At 42.7% G+C, this 21,935-nt stretch overlaps 1 protein-coding gene across 3 annotated transcripts in view; it reads left to right on the top strand.

Annotated features, from left to right (window-relative positions):
- Positions 1 to 21,935, top strand: part of SH3KBP1 (SH3 domain containing kinase binding protein 1) — a 298,864-nt gene that overhangs the window by 25,156 nt on the left and 251,773 nt on the right. For 2 of the 3 annotated variants that reach the window (XM_074359924.1, XM_045516323.2), the window contains one exon: positions 18,488 to 18,645. In XM_074359924.1, the coding sequence (XP_074216025.1) occupies positions 18,488 to 18,645 (158 nt within the window). Of the gene's footprint in view, positions 1 to 18,210; positions 18,332 to 18,487; positions 18,646 to 21,935 lie in introns of those variants that run through there. The other variant, XM_074359925.1, reaches the window with a different exon arrangement.

Raw genomic sequence — 21,935 nt, 5'->3', positions numbered from 1 at the left:
ATCTGAGGTACTGGACCTCTCAAGAGGTGATGAAGACAAGGGAGGGAGAGTCTGGAGTTGAATCAGTTGTTTAATGAACTTTTCACTAAGCAAATACGTTTTGCCTGTGCTGTCTGTGCGGAGCTGCTGGTGCCTTCATGTGAGGTGATAAAAAGGAAGTGAGGACTGTGTTGGCCTTAAATGTCATACTGATGAGAAGGGAAGTCTTAGACTTTCTGAGACCTGTTTAATCATTCCATTCTGAAAGAACATAATTGCCTTTTAGCTCCTTATATGGGATCTACTTTAACACATTCAAAAGCAGGGTTTTCGGGGGCAGTGTAGTTTATTGCATATTTGAAATTCTTCTACTTTCTTTTCTCTCTGTTGGCAGTCATTGATTTAGAAGTGAGCTAGAAGCATCTGAGAGGAACTGTCACTAATTCACTGTGAAGTTAATTTTATTTTGGTTACGGGTAATTATTTCATGTTTGCTTCTGCGGGGAACAGTGGCGATAGATTTCATCACCTTTTTTTCCTGAAAGCGTCCCTTTTACCTGTGCAAACCTTTCTCTCTTTGCGGAAGTGGGCTTCTGCAGAGAGCCTCCCTAGGTCTTGCGGCTGATGCCCAATAGCTTGAGGAATGTGCCAGTCTGATAAGTCACTGGTGGAGTGAAGGTATTAGGCCACCTATAGAAACAATTAGAAGAAAAAAATCTGGCAAAGGAGCAGACCAGGAAAGTTAAAAAAAAAAAATACTTCATGGCACACAGTTTGATTAAGTTAGTACTTAGAGATTGATGTTTACACCATCAGTGTCCCCGCTGAAATGCTAAATGAGGAGTCCAGCTGCCATACGTGGCCCATCATTCAGTGTATACTCAAAGGCTCTGTCAGAAAATGTGTCTATGCCTTCAGTGTGTAGTACTTTGCCAGGTAGAGGCTAAGAGTAAGTGAAAATATATAATACCTGGTCCCTTCTCTTACAGGAACTTAAATCTGTGTGGGGTGGCAGGACATATAATTTAAGAGATGAGTTAATGTAACAGTCTAAGACAGGGATTGGTGAACTGTGACCTACCGTCCAAATCTGGCCTGCTGATTATTTTTGCAAATAGAGTTTTATTGGAACACAGCCATGCCCATTCATGTACGTGTTGTCCAAGGCTTTATTGCTATCATGACTGAGTTGAGTAGTTGAAACAGCATCTATGACCCACAGAGCCTAAAATATTTACCATTTCACCCTTGAAGAAAAAGCTTACCAACGCTTAATCTAAGATAATATTTCAAAAGATGTGACGAGGCTGTGTCTCCTGGTTAGAAGTGATTCAGCCAGTTACCGCTGTAGTTAGTGAGTCTGAGAACATAGTGGTGGGCGGCCTGAGATGGAGCTGAAAGTTGACCTGAAGCTGTGAAGGTGGAGGGTGCTTTGTAATGTGAGGAGTAAGAAACCAGGTTCACAGATGAGAATGTACATGGTGCCCTCTGGGGAAGTGTGGGGTGATGGGGACCTGGACTCTCCAGCTGCAACTGGGGCTGGGGGCTGGGGATAAATGCAGATGAGGTTGTCAATGTCAAACCTGCATGAGATGGTGGTGGCCTCTGAGTTCCAGGATGGAGAATGGGAGTCTCTCCTAAACGTGTACTTTCTTTCAAAGGCAACATTCACTTACACAGTAGATATTGATTTCAGACCTACAGTGTGCTGGCTGTCACCTACTCATTTGTTTTCTTTTTTTTTTTGACTCCTCATTACTCCTTTTATTTATTTTTTTTAACATTTTTTATTGACTTATAATCATTTTACAATGTTGTGTCAAATTCCAGTGTTCAGCACAATTTTTCAGTCATTCATGGACATATACACACTCATTGTCACATTTTTTTCTCTGTGAGTTATCATAACATTTTGTGTATATTTCCCTGTGCTATACAGTGTAATCTTGTTTATCTATTCTACAATTTTGAAATCCCGGTCTATCCCTTCCCACCCTCCACCCCCCTGGCAACCACAAGTCTGTATTCTCTGTCTATGAGTCTATTTCTGTCCTGTATTTATGCTTTGTTTTTGTTTGTTTGTTTGTTTTTGTTTTTGTTTTTTAGATTCCACATATAGGCGATCTCATATGGTATTTTTCTTTCTCTTTCTGGCTTACTTCACTTAGAATGACATTCTCCAGGAGCATCCATGTTGCTGCAAATGGCGTTATGTTGTTGGTTTTTATGGCTGAGTAGTATTCCATTGTATAAATATACCACATCTTTTTTATCCAGTCATTTGTTTTCTTTTGTGAATTCTCACACACACACACACACGATGCAAAAGAAAATCCCATGTGCATTTTGCACTAAGCTTGTTCTAGATCATTTTCTCAAGCTCCTCAGGTTCTCTCCTCACACCTGACCATCACTAGCCATCTTTACCGTGCTGGGTCCCTGACTCATGTTCCTGCTGTCCAGCCCAGGGCCCCCAGACTCTCAGTAAATACTTCCCAGCTCAAAGAGCTACACTGTCCAAGAAAATGTCAGCTAAGAATTTATGGGGGTGGGCAGGCCTAATTTGGCCTGGTTTCATATTTGAGCATGCTACCTGTATTCATGCGTGCACTTTGGTATCTTCCCATTTTCATCTGTGTAGCTGCACTGTCTGGAGCATATGTCTCAGAAAATCTTCACTGATGGAAAAAAATATGAGCAGGAACAGGGGCAAGAAGACAGGCTTTGAATTCAGACTGGCTGGCAGCTGGGATACCAGCTCCCCACCCTTGAGTAGGCTATCTGATCTCTCTGGGAACCAGATTATTCATAAATTGGGAACCACAGTAGACACCCCATAGAGTGTGTGTCAGTTACTACTGCTGTGTGACAAATTACTCCAAACTTAGCACCTTTAAACAGCCATTTTATTACGCTCATGGATTTTGTGGGTCCAAAATTTGGACAAGGCATGGTGAGGATGGCTTGTCTCAGTTCCGCAATGTCTGAGGCCTAAGCTGGAAAGACTTGAAGACAGAGGGTGACTTGACAGCAGGAGAGCTGGAATCATCTGAAGCCTCTGACACTCATGTGTTGGCCCTGGCTGGGATGACTGAGCAACGTGGCGGTGAATGCCTACATGTGGTCCCTCAGTATGAGTGGGCTTCCTTACAACGTGGCCATCTTCGGGGTATTCCAGTCAGTGGGTTGGAGCTGTGTATTAACCCTTTGTCACTCAGCCTCAGAAGTCAGACAGCGTCAATTCCCTGCACTCTCCTGGTCAAAGTGCTCACAAGCCTACCCAAATTCAAAGGCCCAGGGAAAGAGATTAGATTTCCTCTGTTGATGGCTGGGGTCACATTCAGGAAGAGCGTGAGGGATGGGAAAGGTTGCTGTAGCCATCTTGCAAAATATAATTAGCCGCAGGGTGGTCATTATAGTTAAATGATGTGATGAAGATAAAAGCAACTAGCAACCTCGGAATTAAGAGTATATTTTCATTAAGCAACTATTTGTTACATTCCTGCTGTGTGCTGGATGTTAGGCCAGCCCTGGGTCTATAGGGGCAGCCACAGCAGACGTGCTCTCTGCCGTCCTGTAGCTTTCACTCTAGTCAGGGACACAGGCAGCAATCCCACATGAGTAGATCTGTAATAAAGACTTGGAATACCATCTCCTTTCATGGAGAGGGACTGGTTGAGTGTCTGGATTTGTTTGTTTCATTTGAAGTGAGAATGAAGTGAATTTCCTTCCATGGATGCTGAGGAAGGGCAATCTGCCTGGTGTTAATGGTCCTGCTCACTGCTCTTCTTGCTAGTGGTAGCTCGGTGGACCTGTAGACTCATAGCCCTGAAGGATGCCTCAGAAATCATCAGGCCCAGGATCTGCAGGCACCCCTGACCCTGTCGTTCAATGTAGACTTATGTTCCTCCTTCCTAAAAAGGCGTTTAGGAAAGCGGCGGAGGTATGGAGTCACCTGGGGACCATCTTCAACCTAGATGTACCCCCTCATTCTGATGTAGCCCAGGCTGTGGGGAGAGAGGCAAGGGGAGGTTGCACAGGTGATTCTGACCCCTGGGAAAGGAATCCCTGTGGCATAGACCAGCACTTCTCGAATGACACTGTGTGTGGCTGTCCCCTGGGGATCTTGTTATGCTAAAGCTTCTGATTCAGTGGGTATGGGTGAGGCCAGGGCCTGGTGCTGAGCAGCAAGATACGGACGGACACAGAGGCCTACGGAGGCTTACCCCGCCAGTTGAGGGCCAGCTTGCAGAGAGTGAGGCGCCGAGGGCTAGGCAGGTGACCTACCGCACTTCTGCCATGTTTCAGCACACATTTCTTAAAGATGAGGACCCCGTTAAAAACCAGAATTGTGATATCAGTTTTATACCTAAACAACCCAAATGACAGCCTTCCTTATACAAAACACATCTCAAGAAAGACAAAATCAGAGTGTAAATTTGTATAACCATGATGGAAAACAGTATGGCAGGGTCTTCAAAAAATTAAAAATAGAATTATAATATAATCCAGCAATCCCACTTCTGGGTTCATGTCAGAAAGAAATGAAATCATTATCTCAAAAAGATATTTGCACCCCAGTGTTCATCACAGCGTTATTTACAATAGCCAAGGAAATGACTTACATGTCCATTGGTGGATAAATGGATAAAGAAAATGTGATATGAATATATAGTGGAATATTATTCAGCCATAAAAGAAGGGAATCCTGTCATTTGCAACACTATAGGTGAACCTCGAGGGCACGTGCTAAGTGAAATAAGTTGGACAGAGAAAGATAAATATTGTATGATATCACTTTGTGTAGTCTGAAAATGCTGCTCAGGAACAGAGAATAGAATGGTGTTTGTCAGGGGCTGGGTGTGGGGTGGAGGAAATGGAGAGATGTTGGTCAAAGAGTATTTCTCATTTCCTGGAATAATATGAATCCGTTCTGAAGGATCTGGGTGACTGTAGTTAACTATACCGTGTTGTGTACTTGAAAGCTGCTAAGAGAGTAGAGAGTAGGTCTTAACTGTTATCACCCTACCACCACCACAACAAAATGGTAATTATGTGAGGAGAAGGATGTATTAACTAACCTTATTGTGGGAATCATATTGCAGTATATAAGTGTATCAAATCATTACATTGTATACCTTAAACTTACACAACGTTATATGTCAATTACATTTCACTAAAGCTTAGAAAAAAGACATGAAACATGACAGATGAAAATAAAGCTATAGCCTCATCATACACGTTGATGCACAAAGCAACCAAAAATAGTCTGAATTAAGAATGTTCACAGAGGTGGCCTTGCAGCTTTTTTCCCAAAGTCCACGCTTGTAGTCACGTGGTGTCGAATACACTTTTGATTGTGCTTGTTGCTTATTATATCTTTTAAGTAGCTAAAAACATATCTTAACAAAGGAATTAGGATTAAGCATGGTACACCCTCCAAAGTGAACACAGTTTATGTCCCCATTGCCTGAGGATTTCTTTTATAAGACGTGTCTTGTGGGGAGATAATCACAATTTTGGTTCCTGGACATATATTTTATAATTATTCACAGAGAATAAACTGTAGCAGTAAAAAGGAAAAAGTACTTTTGGATCAATTGTTTATTTAAAAATATTTGTGGATACTTAGTGCCCTTAATAACAAGTTCAGGTATTCACACACACACACTCTTACTATCTTGTTGCCTTTACATACCCCATCTTCCTTTTCCAGCGCATTGCTGTGCATAACATGGTTGACTGAATCACTTGTGAAACTACTGATTACACCAGCTCAGATTACACCAGCATTCAGATTTTTCTCTTCATCTTTTTGGTTGAATGTGGAACAGGATTCTTCTCCTTGCACATTGAGAACATTTTAACAGTCCGGAAGTGTTTCAGCATGCATTTCTTAAAGATAATGACTCTTTTCAAAACCATAATCACAATATCATTTTTACACCTACAATAACTATCTCCTTATCATCACACATCCAATTCATATATCCAGTTATTACATATAGTTGAAATATTTTCAAAGACATTTATCTGAATCTAGATTTGGAAGGTCTGAACTTCCTAACTGGTTGGTTGTCTCTGAGTCTCTCTCTCTCTCTTTTTTATTGAATTATAATCAGTTACAATGTGTCAGTTTCTGGTGTACAGCACAATGCTTCAGTCATACATATACATACATATATTTGTTTTCATATTCTTTTTCATTAGAAGTTACTACAAGATAATGAATTTAGTTCCCTCTGCTATATCTCAGTCTCTTAATTTAGGTTCCCCCATCTCTTTCCTTCTTCCTTTTGCAATTTTTATTTTTTTTGGTTGAAGAAACTAAGTAATTTACTTGTGGAGTTTCCTACAGTCTGGATTTTGTTGACTGCACCTTTGGAGGTCATTTAACATATTCCTGAACCCCCATCCTCCCTATAAACTGGAAGTAAATCTAGAATTTTGATCCCATTTAGGTTTAGTTCATTGGCAAGTGTGCTTTATGGGGTTGGCATGTTACTTCCGTCATGAGGTCCTCGAAGCCTGATTGTCTCTCTTTTTGTAATGTTAGCAGCCGTTAGTGACCATTGCCCATACCCCTGATTACATTAGATGTTGCAAAATGTTGATTGTCTAATTCTCTCATTCCTTCTTCATTTATTAGCCAGAATACTCCTATAAAGGGAAATTTCTTCTCATTTACAATTTGGTTATCCTGAATTCATGTGAGAAAAGCAGGAGAAATGTTTGATTCTTTCCCTTAATTTACCAGTTTTCAGAAGAGTGAGTTGATTCCCTAAGCATTGATTAAAAAAACAACACTTTGAAAAGTAGATTCACCTAACATGTATTTGAGACATCAAATCTATTTAATGTATTTCAGTCCACTGTGGTTATTCTTACTGATACTCAGATTGTCCCATTCGTGGCCAGTTGGGAGGCTTTTCTCATTCAGTTCTGAATTCTTTTGACCTGACTCTGTTAGTCTTTGATAGCTTCTTTGCTTTGACAAGATGTTTTTATGACAAGATGTTTCAGGCTTGTCACCTTTCCTGCCCCAGACCTGGAATCAGCCATTTCTCCGAGGCTACCTGGCTTTTTTAAAAAAATGAAAAATGGTATTTAGAGACTAGATATAATTATTTTTGAAAAAATTACACATTACTCTATTAGGACCATCCTAGAAGTCTGTTGATTGGGGGCTGTTGATCCTCTTAGTTGTATTTTTATTAACCTCATGTTTCAGTTTTGGAAAGGATTTCCAAAGTTTTATACCTCACTCCAGTTTATTTAGGTATGATTCTGTTTGTCCATCTTTATTTTCTAAAATTATTAGTATTTTTTTGGTAGGGGGAGGTAATTAGGTTTATTTATTTTTAATGGAGGTACTGGGATTGAACCCAGGACCTCGTGCATGCTAAACACACACTCTATACACTGAGCTATACCCTCCCCCCTCCATCTTTAAATTATAACCTTCAATGGAAAGAAAATTTTGGGGTTTTAACTTCACTTCCTTTTTTTTTTGTTAATCTATCTAGATGCATACCTACTAAGTAGTTTTCTGTTATTGTGACAAAGTATTTATAATTTAATTGATAAAGAAAATGTTCTTGTAGATAGTTGACTAAGCAACTTTGAGTTCAAATTCCTATTCTATTAAAAATGCCAACTAAAAAGACTTGGAAACTGTTGGTAGTTACAATGTTGATAAACTCATAGTAACTCTATAATACCATACATGAAACCATCAAATGCACCAGCCCAGATAACCTACATGTTATGGTGTTGCATGTGCTCTAGGTGTTATTTCCCGCTTGGCTGTTGCGGAGTTCAAAGTAGTTATGCTTCTGACAGTTTGAAATTCTAGATTGCTTTGAAGAGCTGCTGTTTTGCTGTTATTTTCTGCTCTAAGCCCTGTACATTTGCCTCAGATCCATCTTCTTGGATTCTGAGCTTCTTGTCAAAATCATCCTTATAAGTTTCTCTCCCCTCAACAACAAGCATTTCTTGAGTGTCTGATGGGGGCAAGCAGTCAGTTCAGCACTTGAGGAAGGAAGACGTGTTGGGCAATGTGACTTTTCTTTTAGGAGACCTACAGCCTCAGCTTAACACTTCCTTCTGCCTTCCAGGGGCTCACACATTAGCAGGACTTTTTTAAAATTTATTTTTCATTGAAGTACAGTCAGTTACAATGTGTCAATTTCTGGTGTACAGCACAATGTCCTAGTCAAGCATATACATACATATATTCATTTTCATATTCTTTTTTATTAAAGGTTATAACAAGATATTGAATATAGTTCCCTGTGCTGTACAGAAAAAACTTGGTTTTTTTTAATCTATTTATATATATATAGCGGCTAACATTTGCTAATCTCAAACTCCCAAATTTATCCCTTCCCACCTCCTTTCCCCTGGTAACCGTTAGATTGTTTACTGTGTCTGCAAGTCTGTTTCTGTTTTATACATGAGTTCATTAGTGTCCTCTTTTTTTCTTTTTTTTTAGATTTCACATATAAGTGACATCATATGGTATTTTTCTTTCTCTTTCTGGCTTACTTCACTTAGAATGACAGTCTCTAGGTCCATCCATGTTGCTGCAAATGGCATTATTTCATTCTTTTTTATGGATGAGTAGTATTCCATTGTATAAATATACCACCACTTACTTATCCAGTCATCTGTTGATGGACATTTAGGTTGTTTCCATGTCTTGGCTTTTGTAACTAGTGCTGCTGTGAACATTGGGGTGCATGTATCTTTTCGAATTAGAGTTCCCTCTGGATATATGCCCAGGAGTGGGATTGCTGGATATGTTAAGTCTATCTTTAGTCTTTTGAGGAATCGCCGTACTGTTTTACATAATGTCTGCACCAAACTACATTCCCACCAGCAGTGTAGGAGGGTTCCCTTTTCTCCAGAGCCTCTCCAGCATTTATCGTTTGTGGACATTTTAGTGATGGGCATTCTGACTGGTGTGAGGGGATACCTCATTGTAGTTTTGATTTGCATTTCTCTGATAATTAGTGATATTGAGCATTTTCTCATGTGCCATTCATATGTCTTCATTGGAGAATTACTTGTTTAGGTCCTCTGCCCATTTTAGGATTGGTTTTTTTTTTTTTTAAGTTGTATGAGCTGTTTATATATTTTAGAAATTAAACTTTTGTCATTCACATCACTTGCGAATATTTTCTCCCATTCTGTAGGTTGTCGTTTTGTTTTGCTTATGGTTTCCTTTGCTGTGGCAAAGCTTATAAGTTTAGTTGGGTCCCATTTGTTGATTTTTGCTTTTATTTATATTGCCTGAGAAGACTGCTCTAGGAGAACATTCCTGAGATTTATGTCAGAGAATGTTTTGCCTATGCTATCTCCTAGGAGATTTATCATGTCTTGTCTTATATTTAAGACTTTAAGCTATTTTGAGTTTATTTTTGTGTATGGTGGGAGGGAGTGTTCTAACTTCGTTGATTTACATGCTGCTGTCCAGTTTTCCCAGCACCACTTGCTGAAGAGACTTCCTTTTCTCCATTGTATATTCTTGCCTCTTTTGTCGAAGATTAATTGACTGTAAGTCTGTGGGTTTATCTCTGGGCTCTCTGTTATGTTCCATTGATCCATATGTCTGTTTTTATGTCAATACCATGCTGTTTTGATTACTGTAGCTCTGTAATATTGTCTGCAGTCTGGGAGGGTTATTCCTCCAGCTTTGTTCTTTTTTCTTCAGTATTGCTTTGGCAATTCTGGGTCTTTTGTGATTCCATATAAACTTTAGGATTATTTGTTCTAGTTCTGTGAAAACTGTCATGGATAATTTGATAGGGACTGCATTAAATCTGTAGATTGCCTTGGGCAGTATGGCCATTTAAAAATATTGATTCTTCCAATCCAAGAGCATGGGATATCTTTCTGTTTCTTTAAGTAATCTTTAATTTCCTTAGTGTTTTGTAGTTCTCCACGTATAAATCTTTCACCTCCTTGGTCATATTTATTCCTAAGTATTTTATTGTTTTGGATGCAATTTTAAAAGGGATTGTTTCCTTACTTTCTTTTCCTGCTATTTCATTGTTAGTGTAAAGAAATGCAACTGATTTCTGTATGTTAATTTTGTATTCTTTAGCAGGATTATTATACCTGGGGTATACAAGAAGCCTGAAGAGGGGCACTCAAACTGCCAGGAAAGGCAGCAAAAGTTTTACTGTGGTTTCCTGTCACCTCTCTGTCTACTTTCTTCCTTACCAGACAGTGCATTTCTTGTTAACAGAAGGGTGACTCAGCCTTCACCCCCAACCCCCACAGGGTAGATTGACCACATTTTTCTCTGGAATCTTCTTCACTTCCCTCCTTTTGACCTTGTTTTCCACTCTTCTAAACATCATTACCTCTTACAGCTGATTCAGCTTAGCTATGCTGAAATCAACAGAAAGGCTTTTACCTTTCTTATTTCACATGTGTCCAACTCTAAAGCCGGTTCTCCAGCCGCCCGCATTGTGTATTCTTTTACAGTCCTTACACTACACTTGCAGTACAGGGTCTATGAATTAATTTTTAATAAATAAGTTAAAGCAGACCTTTTAGATACCTTATCCACAGTCTTGTTTCAACCATCCATGCAGTGTGTGTTGAATAAACTTGGTTCCTGAAATCAGTGAGAGTTGGGGGAAAGCAGTCTTTTCTAATTACTTTATCTTTATATAATCTCTAATTAAATTAATACATAGTGGAAGCAGACATTTGACTGTTTCTTCTTCTCTTTTAAAGCTTGGTTGGCCCCAAACTTTTTCGATCTTCTCACTGAGAAAAATAGGACATCACCCTCTAATCAGGCACCTATCTTTGGGTCTCCTTTGAGTCTGAGAACTAGGCTGTCATTATAAAGTCAGGGAAAAAAATACCATCTCTCCTTATCCTCCAGCCATTTTATTACTTAAAACTGTTAAATATTTATGTAAAGCATCATCAATGTGCTTTCTTTTGCTTGAAAAAAAAGGTTCTGTTCTCTTTAACTGACTAAATCATTTTGACTTAACTGAATTTTTATTAAATTGGTTTCCTAAGATGCAGTTATTTTCTCCTCCACAATTGTCATAGAGAATCTTCCTTGTACAGGCTTATCCAGCTGTAATCACTTGTCTTTACTTTTCACTTGTTTTTTTTTTTTTAACCTGTGAAACCATCTGTACACTTTCTTAATGCTTCCTTTCTTATTGAAAAAGTCTTTTTTTCTGGCTCAGTTATCCTTATCTGGGCTATCTAATGCATTCTTAAAAGAGCTGTGCATGGGGTTTGCAGGGGTTAATTTTGTCCGAAAGTGTTCAATAACTCATTGTTCTTAGCTCCTTGGGTGAGGCCCCTGGTGAGGCCAAGGCTTCCCAGTGCAGGCTGAGGGACTCAACCCTGAGGCTTTCTGAAGCACTTCCCCATTGAGGGAGGGGGGCGACCCACCACAGTGCTGGCCCTGTACCCCGTTCTCAGCTGTAATCAAGTGCCCCTCTGCTGTCAGGGGCAGTGGTTGGTTGTGGCAGAGGTGGGGATGGAGTCAAGGCTGATCGCAGCCGCCCTCGAGAGGCTTGGCCCGGTGCGCTGTACTTGTTTGGTGACTAACTGGCCATCCTGACCTTTGACTTTCTCTAGCCTTACGGACAAACAGCGAGGCTCATGGTGCTGTGTTTCGCTGTGCTGAGTGATAAGCTCTGGTTTGGGGGTAACACTTTCTCCAGACAGGCACTCAATCACCAACATTTAGAGAGCACCTGCTGTGTGCCAGACACCAGGCAAGGGGAGGGGATGCCAGGGGACAGACAGGGAGAACACACGTGGAGAAACCCTCATGGTGGCACTGACCCTCCTTGCAGCAACCCACTGGGTAGATCATCTCCCAATTTTAATTATAAAGGAAATGAACTCAAGCAAGGTATCTGGCCTCACGTCTCACAGCTAGTGAACATCTAAGCTAGAATTCACTCCCTGCCTGGGGAGACAGTTCAGGCCCAGTGGCCCCTTGTTCACTGGGGTTTGTGCTCTGAGGTTGTCTTCCTTGGGGAAGCTAATGCTCAGTTTCTAGCAGTTTCAGGCCTTAGGAATAACTCCCTTGTTGGCCTGGTGCCCCTTAGTGGTGTGTGTGAAGACACCAAAGGAAAATGTGGCTGGTTTCAGCTTTGTTGGACTTGAGGTCCCTGCAGCACCTATAGTCCTGACTTGGGAAGTTCAGGTCCCCAGACCCTCAGCCCTGACACTACCAAGAAAGCTTGGGATGATGAGAACCGGGCCGCGTGCCAACTTGTGTAGGAAAGAGTCTGTTTTTTAAAAAGTTGATGCTTGAGTGTGTCCATTAGTGTTCTCTGGTTGTAAGCAACAGAAACCAACTCTCCTTTAACTGAAGTACGGAAGAGGATTCACTGAAAGGCCATGGGCTGCTTTATAGGATGGAAGGAAAAGCTGGAGGATCAAATCAGGGAAAGATGGCAACCAGGCAGCCCCGGGGATCCCCGCCTTATCTGTGGGCCCTGCCTAGGGATCTGCTGTAGCTGGTTCCAGTCTTTGTCATGGCTGCTGCTGTGTGGCATCGTCGAGTCCTGTGCTGGCAGAGGGCAGGGCTTGTTGATGGACAGTCCCGTCAGACTGTATCTCATCAGGGAGGGGAAATGCCCCCACATGACTTCCCCTCCCCGAGTGGGGAATAGTTTCTCCCTGAGACACGAGCACAGTCAACCACCTCGATGCGCAAATAGCTACAGTCCTAAATTCCAAAGTGTACCTCACACAGACTTTGTATTTTTGAAAGCAATGTTGAGGTATCACATTCTACCCATTTTAAGTGTACAGTTTAATGATTTTAGTAAATTTATAGCATTGTGAAACTCTCAACAGAATTTAACTTTAGACGATTTCTGTCACCCCCAAAAGATCTCATATCCATTTGCAGTCAGTCCCCATTCCCACCCCAGGCCTAGGCAACCCCTCACCTGTTTTCTGTCTCTTTAGATTTGAACATAGGTTCTTATATGTTTCTGGCTGGTGTGATTTTTTTCTGGGTATCCTGTGAACTAGCTATAGGTGAAAGAAAGCAAGCCAATGGTGTAGCAGTCTGTACCTCACTGGTCTAAGTTTCCCTCCTCTTCACTTTAGATTTTCCCTTTTCTGATATGCACTGTAATTTGAGAGAGCTTAGGCCTAGTCTTTTTTTAAGATCTTTAAAAATTTTTTTAATTTAATTTTATTTAATGTTTCTCAGTCCTAGTCTTGATGCTACGGTTATTTAGCTCTGTAAGCCTCAGTCATGGAAACTTCCAGGCCTCAGTTCCTCATCTGTAAAATTAAGTATTTGACAAGATGATAACTCATGTGCTTTCTCTCGCTGATGATCAGCAATTATGATCTTTTTTGGTGAAAAATTACTTCTTGACTTTATATGCTCTCTTCAGTCAGGGGGCCAGGACACAGCATGATGCTGGCAAGGGAGGTAGAGTCCTGAAAAAGATAGGGGCTTTTCCCAGAGGGAGCTCGCAGTCTGATTAGGGTGAACGTGCCAGGAGAGATCAAGTTCAGCGCTAGGCGGTGGATGGGGAGGGGCCGGTCCCAGAGCCAGACGCCTGTGCAGCCACCACTGCCACCACCGTGAGAAACTTCTTGGCAGCTGGTTAAGCCAACCGGCTGTTAAAAACCACCCATTTCATCTTTGCGGGGAGGAGACATCCCAGCAGGTTTGAGGGCGGAGATGGGGAGGTTGCAGCGTTTTGCATTTTGAAGCAGATCTCTTATCTCCTCTGGCTCTGCCTCTGTCTGGTTGTGCACTCAGGTTAACTGTAGCTTTGGTTTTTGCAGGGATGGTGGCGGGAGCAGACTTGTGGAGGCTGGCAGTTGGCTCAGCAGGCAGCTTGAGGGTGGTATTTTCTGACAGGGAGCCGTCCTTAAGTTTTGTAATTTATGGTGTCTCGAAATATGGGATTTTGTTTACTGTTGGCCTAATTACACCTCTGATAGATTTCATTTAGCTTAATGTTTTAATTTTGTGCCCATGCCCAGGGGTAGTTTCCCACTGGGTACTGTTTAAAAAAAATCTTAGATTGTGTTTTATCCTTTCTGCAGTTACCTGCAGCTTCCTGAAGGCAAGGAGATGGGTCTGGGGTTGGGGGGCACAGACTTTCTCATGAGCTCTTGTGAATATTTTGACTGTGTTTGTGCAGTGCGACATCTGGAGCTCCTGTCTGCCAAGTATTATCCCAAACTATCTCTGTGAAATAGAAATACAATACTGGCTGCATATGTGATTTTAATTGTCCTAGCAGCCACATTCAGAAAGGAAAAAGAAACAAGTGAAATTAAGTTGAATAATACTTGAAATGAAATGGAGTAATTTCACCCAGCCTATCTAAAATAGTATCATTTCAACGTGCAATTCATATAAAAATGAATGAGATATTTTACATTCTCTTTTCCCTAATATGTCTTTGCAACCGGCTGCGTATTTTACACATCTCAATGCGGGCAAGGCACACTTCCAGTACTCAGTAGCCACATGTTGGCGAGTGTCCCTTTAGTGGACAGCAAAGTTCTAAACCTTTCACAGGCTTACAAGGGACAAAGGAAGAACCCTTAGAGGAGGTAGGAGAGACATAACCTCATGTTTTGTGAGCTCTTAACAAAGCCATACACAGGCTTCCTCCCCTTAGAGAAACCTGATATGTAAAAATTCTTCTTGACAGGAAAGGTAAAGCAGGAAGTGATTATTCATGTTACAAAAGAATTAACCACAGGATCCTTTAAATAGCAAGCTCCCTTAGTGCACTGAAGATCTGACTCAATTTGCAAAAATGTGATTGACACTTGGCATTTTAGTAGCATCTTTGTTGGGCAGAGAATTCTGTGCCATTATAAAATGCAGACTGAGCCGTTGGTTTCTTAAGGCTTTATTGAGTACCTGCTATACGTCACGGATGCTCGGAGGGACCACAACAGATCTAAGGGAGATCTGGACCCAGAAGGCATTTAGAGGCCCACCCGGAGGCCACCACAGCAGGGGATCGCCTCAATGCCAGGGCCCAGGGAGTCTTGGGGGCTGGAGGAGCCTGTAAGTTGTTAGGAGGCAGCCGGGGTCCAGCTGGACCCAGATGGCAGGCAGAGTGCATGTGATTAAGCGTCTGGGAGTTTAAACAAAGGGTAAACCAGCTCAATAGGATATTGGGAAGACTTGAAAATTATGCAGTCATGCTTTATTTATCCCAGAGTCCCCAGTCCCTAACCCCTAGCCTTACTTATAACAGCCACCAATTAAGGTGTGTCCTTGGGCTCATCGTAAGAGGGTGATTGAAGCAAAACCAGGATGCGCTTCTCTCCAGTTTGCAACAACAGGCAGCAGCTGTTCAATTCTTGGAAACCATCTTGAAGCTGATTCCTTGGTCGTCTTCCAGCTTTACCTTGATAAAGCCCACCAGCGTGCAGAAAGTGAGACTGGCTGTTGAGGAAAGAAGCAGCAAAGTTGTGTTCTGGAAGTTGATTGGGTTCTGAGATTCTGCAAAGCACACGGGGTTTCAGTTCAGTGTCAAAATGGACCCTTGACCAGATTTCCTCCTCTCTCTCCCTCAGGCTGGTCTCATGTGTTGTTTCCCCCCCAAGTCCTCTTACCACGATTTTCTGTCCCCATCAGAAAAGCTATAAGCTTTCATCTCTAAGTGCTAAAATAGGATCAGCCTTGGGGAGCCTAGGTCAGTGTTCCAAGCCTTTTCTTTTCTCTATATATTTACTTATAGATTATGTGCACATATCACTATACTAATTGATTCAGAAAACCCAAAAGAAGCTTTTAAATATTTGTTACTAAGTTTAACAAACTTTTGGAAAGCATGAGATTGAATATTGTATGACTTCAGACATCGGTGAAAAATGAAGACATTAATCTTCGTGGTTCTGGTACCTCATTTAAAATATCTTACTAATCTCAATAGTTCCATATTATAATTAGGTAACTTAAACCTGTATCAAGAGTGGAAGAAAAGCTGTGTGACAAATTGTCTTGATAGCTTAGAGTGCTTTGTCTCCATGTTCACCTCCCAGTGTGGCTGACAAAGGGCTCCCTCCCAGGAGCTGAAGTAGCAGCTCCATCATTTTCTTGTTGACTTGGTTGTGTGTTGAGTATCGTCTACAACCCCTCCTTTTTTTACCCCAATCTCCTCAAGCTCCTCTTCCATTCAGTGAGGGTGATTTTAGTTAAAGGGGTAATGGTTATGAAGAGGCTCTGCCAAGAGACCTCCCAGAACTGCTGGGCACCCCGGGGAGCTGGGCTCTGGCATCACCCTTGTCGAGGGCCACTGCTGTCCCTCAGGCTGCTCACTGCCCTTGGAGCATCCCTGACTGCCTGACCTAGAGGCTGAATGAAGGAGCCAGTGTCATTCTGCAAATGGAATCTTAGAGAAGTTGAGTTTTTCTCTTTTTTAAGTTAAAATAAGATGAATTGACGTTCTCATTTTTTTTTCATCATGTCAACTAATTCCTGAAGTGAGTGCATCCCACTTTGGAGAGCACTGGCTCAGAAAATAAGCTTAACTGCTCTGCTCAGTTTCAGGTTCTTTAATTGGGAAAATGGGCATCATCACACGGTGAGGGTTAAGTGAGATAATGCTGGAAAGGTGTCGGGCACATAAACAAGGGTTACTGTAATCTCAGTTCCAATGGCAAAGCTTCAGTAGATCCATGTCTAGGTAATTTGAAGAAAGCAGTTTCTTAATCGACCTGGTTCCGATTGCTTTGATGGCTAGTTTCAACTGCTGGGGAGAGAGCATGATACAAGAAAATGGGAGTGTTTCTGCCTTTGCACTTGTCAGGAACCAGGGGAAATGGGAAAAGTTTGCCTTGTTTATGCTTTTCTGCTTCTCCTTTCTGTTGATAAGTGATGAAGATGGTTCACAACTCAACTTTAGCCTGGGCAGATTTATGGCAGCAGAGTCAGCCAGCTAATTTTGGAATGAAAAAAATAATCTAGGGAAGGAAACGCTACTTTGAGTTGCTTATGAACTGTCTGGGTTCGCTGACATTTTGAGTGGATGAGTTGAGTGCTCCAGTCTGGGTGGAGGGATCGTTTGATCTGGAAGCACTTTGGGAATTTGTCCCTAATGGATATGCAGAGCGTATTTGACAGGGAGCCCATTCACCCACCAACCCTTTTCCTGGAAAACCTACCCCAATACAGTGAATTTAAAAAAAAAACATTTGTAATTTTTGGTCTCCTATTGGAGAAATCTTTACCAAACCCAAGATCACTAATATTTTCTCTCGTGCTTCTTGATAAAAGTGTTACAGTTTTACTTCTTACGTTTAGGCCTGTGATCCATTTTGAGTTCATTTTTTGTGTATGTGCCCCTCATAGAGCTCATTTAGCTTTTCTTCTTCCATTCTTTTACTGTAATTTCTTAGTTGATAATTCACCACTTGGGGTTTTGTTTTTTTTTTTGCTGTCCTTGTATTCACTTATTTGCCCTTTGTTCATTCGTTTGTTCATTCATTCATTCATATCAAGCTGCAAATAAAAAAGGAAAAGGACAGGAGATTGACTGAGGTGGGCCTGAGGTGAGGCCCAAAGACTAGATGGATTGTAAAATCCACGTATGGATAAGTTAACCGGGTTTTGGATTGGTTGGCTCTGCTCCTTTGCGTCAGCATCAGAAAACCTATCTGCCTCATCCGTTGCCTCCACCTGTGACCAAGTATACATTAATTCTTTGGGGGTTTTTTTGTTGTTGGTGGTGGTGGTTTTTTGAGGAGAGTGTAATTTTATTTAGTTCATTTATTTATTTAAATGGAGGTACTGGGGATTGAACCCAGGACCTTGTGCATGCTAAACATGCACTCTACCACTGAGCTATACCCTCCCCTCCAAGTATCCGAAGTCACCATGGATTGGGAGAATCAATCTGTTGGGAAATGCTGTGTGTTGAGAGGACAGTTGTGCCTGCATGTGTAAGCGGTCTGGGATGTTGGTTTAGCCAGCGGGGGCCCTCTGTATCGGCTGTCTTCATACCCATTGTCGCTGAAAGGGGGGCATTCTCTCTGTCGGGTGGGAATTATCACTACCCATGTTTTGCACAACTGAGGCTCAGAGGGGTTAACATCACGGAGTCATGACGGGAGGGAGGGGGCACCCAAGAGCCAAACTCGCACCTGTTGTTATCTGCCATCTCTGCACTTGGGGAAATGACGCTGGACTCCCTCTGGGGGTGGGGTGGCGTGCACATGTTGTTGGCCTTCTGCCATTGTGTGGTTTCCCCTCTGAAGCCCCTTCTGGCCCTGAGACCTGTAGCCCGCCCTACCTGGGCCTGACCACGGACCAGCACTTCGTGGTTTCTGCGCTGCAGGCCTCAGGTTAACCGAGGTCGGGCTGTCATGTGTGGCCCTGTTATTTTAAGTATTGGTAGAGGGGAAGTCCCTTTAGTATGACTTTCCTGACCTTCTGGGGCTGCCGGGCCTCAGACTTCTCCAACACCTGATCTAAAGTGCTCTGTTTTTCTTTTGTGCCTGTTCCTTCCAGTGGAGGCCATAGTGGAGTTTGACTACCAGGCCCAGCACGACGATGAGCTGACGATCACCGTGGGTGAAATCATCACCAACATCAGGAAGGAGGATGGAGGCTGGTGGGAGGGACAGATCAATGGCAGGAGAGGTTTGTTCCCTGACAACTTTGTAAGAGTGAGTACAAAGCGAAACCCTTTTCCTGTCTCCTGGGCGGGTTCTCCTGACCAAAGCTGTGGGGGCACTTGAGGAATTTCATGGGACTCTTTTAGGGGTTGAGTTGACTGCTTGTGGACTGTCAGGAAGAGCATGGACAACTTTGTCCTTGATATCAGGGGATGCTTGTTTTGAAATCACTTTCTTAAGGCCTAGAATGGTCTCTTTCCAACCTGTGTATCATTGAGAAAACGCTGGAAAAATGTAAAGCTTGTCAAATTGTTTTATTTCTGTACTTATTTATTTGCTTTGATAGTTTAAAAGAATCTTGCCCTTTTCCATGTCATTCAAAATGGAGGTGAAACTCAGTTTTGCCCACTTAAATCAAGGAGCAGTCCAACTACATGCAGAATTCCAATTCTGCTATGTTTCCACCTTTGTATAGTATTACTGTTTTGATAGGAACAGTATTATTTTCTTTTCCCCCTTTATGGCCATGAAGTATTGAGTCAAATGTATTTTTTCAGTATAGTCTTAAAAACTATGCCCTTTGCAGAAGGGTTAATTACAAAAATGTAGTTCATTCATGTTAAGAAATTTAATATCACACGGTTGTAAATAGCTGGAATTAGGCAAAAAAAAAAAAGGGGGGGGGGAATCACCTGCAGGCTGTTCCCAGAGGGAAATGCCAAGTAGGGTTAAAAAGTGCCTGTACCAAACTGTCCTGTCCAGCGCTGGGGAAGACGGGACTGTTCTCGGTAGGAAAGGCTGCAGGAATCCCCAGGGCCCCTGCTGTATTTCCGGTGGTACCAGCCCATGCCTGAGACCTGGGGCTGTGCTGAGCAGGTGGTGTGGGCAACGCTAGGCCCAGAGAAGCAGGTGCCCCATCAAAGAGCTGTGCAGCTTACGCGGGAGGGTTTTATGGAAAGAGGGTGTTGAGGAAAAACGGTGATATGCTCCAGCTTTCCACTCCCTGGGCCCTCCTGGGGTACCACACCCTACATTCTAGAACAAATAGAAACCGGATTCCATCTTTCTTCAGGATCTCACCTCAGAGGATCCTACTAACGTTTCTCTTGTTCCTTCTTTTTGGTGTGCAGAAAGCTGGGGAGAGGTTTGTGGGTAACGTGCTGATAAACCTTGCTTCCTGTAAACAGTTGTGGGAGAAGGGACTTTTTTCCTTGGGCTACAGTTGAACCTGGCAGCTCTCTCTCTCCCATTTTAAAAGGAGGAAAGCATCACATCTGGGCCACAGAGGATTGAGTCTATTGATGTGTAAATGGGGGTGCCCTTCCAAAGGAAAACCCCAATTTGGGGACAAAGACCATCCTTGAAGTTGAGCCAAATTCTGGATTGGAAGGAGCTTTTCTGGATAAAAGAGACAAAGCTTGGAGTGAAGATGAAGGAGGAAGGAGTGAGAGAGGAAGGCCATGGGAACGAGAGCAGAGGACTGTGGGAAGGAGGGGAGGACCGTGGGAAAGACAGAGGAGGACCCAGGGAAGGAGAAGGGACTCCAGCTATTCTCCAATTTTGAGGAAGGTCCCTGTTTTGAAAGCCTTTAACATGTCCTGCTGGCTTAGTGCCCCTCATTCCAAACCACAAATCCACAGACTCAGTAACTTCAGGGTTGCCCTTGGCTCAGGGCTGGGGCACCATGAGTATTTGTGGAGGCAGGTGGGTGCCAGGGGCAGGGGGTCAGCGCAGGAAGAGCCCTGGGAGCCCTGAGGAGCAGGAGCTCATCCCCGGGCCTGGGGGTGATGTGCTCCACCATCAGGGCCTCTCCCTACCCTTCTCCGCTTGCTCGGCCTTACGCTGGGCCAGCGTGGGCCAGGGCAGCAGGTCCTGCCCTGTGGCTTCCTGTGGGCTTTGTCTAGGGAGGGCGGAGAGGGAGGAGGCCAGTGAGGCAAGCATTATCCTGCTGGCTCCTTGCCCAGGGCTTGTCTGGGTCTGGCTGGGTCCCTCCACCAGACAGTGGCGGCTCCCATGAAGTCACTTCCCTCTACACGCCTTTCCCCTGTTCTGGCGGGCCTGGGGCTTACTTGTTTCTCACCCTCAGCTCCTACCTACTTTGTAAAAGTCTCTTTATTAATCCTGCCTCAGATTAATTTGCCGCATGTGCCATCTGCTTTTTCCTCCCTGAGCCCGACCTCCTTATCAGGCCACTCTGAGCTGGTACATGGAATTCACTTAGCACGTGGCCGGCCATCTACCAAGAGTGCCACCATCCCTATTACCTGGTGAAGGAAGGGACCCTCTCTCTCCCCTGTCCCAAGAGACCTTACCCTCGCTTGATCACTTGTTGTTTCTCCTCGGCTAGAGAACCTCCAAGGGAGGGAAAGTCACATGCTCGGGAGGTGCTGGTTCCACCTGGGCCAGAAAGGATGTGGCAGGGACGGCTGGGCCTGCACCACCTGGGGCTGTTACATTTGGCAGAAAAAGAAACTTCTCTTCTTTCAGATGGCTGAGTCTATTTTCAAGTCTTCACCCCCTGGGAATGTTTTAGGGCTATTATTGAAAAATCCAGTAGGTGGGTGCATTGGAGTTTAACAATAAAGAAAACTGCTGTAGAGAGTTCTAGAAGCTGAAAATACATCTTTAAGTAATAGGAATCATATTGGCAAGAGTTCACAGTTTTGAAAATGGGTTTACACATGCCTTATTTAGCTTAAGAATCATTTGTCCGCAGGCTGAATTGGGTAATCTTGTGGAATCCTATTGTTAATTTGTGTGCCTTGATGCCAAGGTTCCTGCTGTCAGAGAGCTTACTTTCAGCGTTTTCTTTTCTTTTTTTTTTTTTTAATTGAGGTATAGTCAGTTTACAATGTTGTGTCAATTTCTGGTGTACAGCACAATGCTTCAGTCATACATGAATATACATATGTTCATTTTCATATTCTTTCTCACTGTTAGCTACTGCAAGATATTGAATATATTTCCCTGTGATATACAGTATAAACTTGTTTATCTGTTATATATATATACCAGTCTGTCTGCAAATCTCAAACTCCCAGTTTACCCCTTCCCACCCCCCTCCCCCCGGCAACCACAAGTCTATTCTGTGTCTATGAGTCTGTTTCTGTTTTATATATAGGTTCATTTGTCTTTTTTTTTAATTCCACATATGAGTGATATATGATATTTTTCTTTCTCTTTCTGGCTTACTTCACTTAGAATGACAGTCTCTAGTTCCATCCATGTTGCTGCAAGTGGCATTATTTCATTCTTTTTTATGGCTGAATAGTATTCCATTGTATAAATATACTACAACTTCTTTATCCAGTCATCTGTTGATGGACATTTAGGTTGTTTCC

Source organism: Camelus bactrianus, chromosome X, assembly GCF_048773025.1.
Source record: "Camelus bactrianus isolate YW-2024 breed Bactrian camel chromosome X, ASM4877302v1, whole genome shotgun sequence".
In the NCBI taxonomy this organism is placed as follows: Eukaryota; Metazoa; Chordata; class Mammalia; order Artiodactyla; family Camelidae; genus Camelus; species Camelus bactrianus.
The sequence above is the reverse complement of the archived record's forward strand: the minus strand, read 5'-3'. Positions and strand labels throughout refer to the sequence as shown.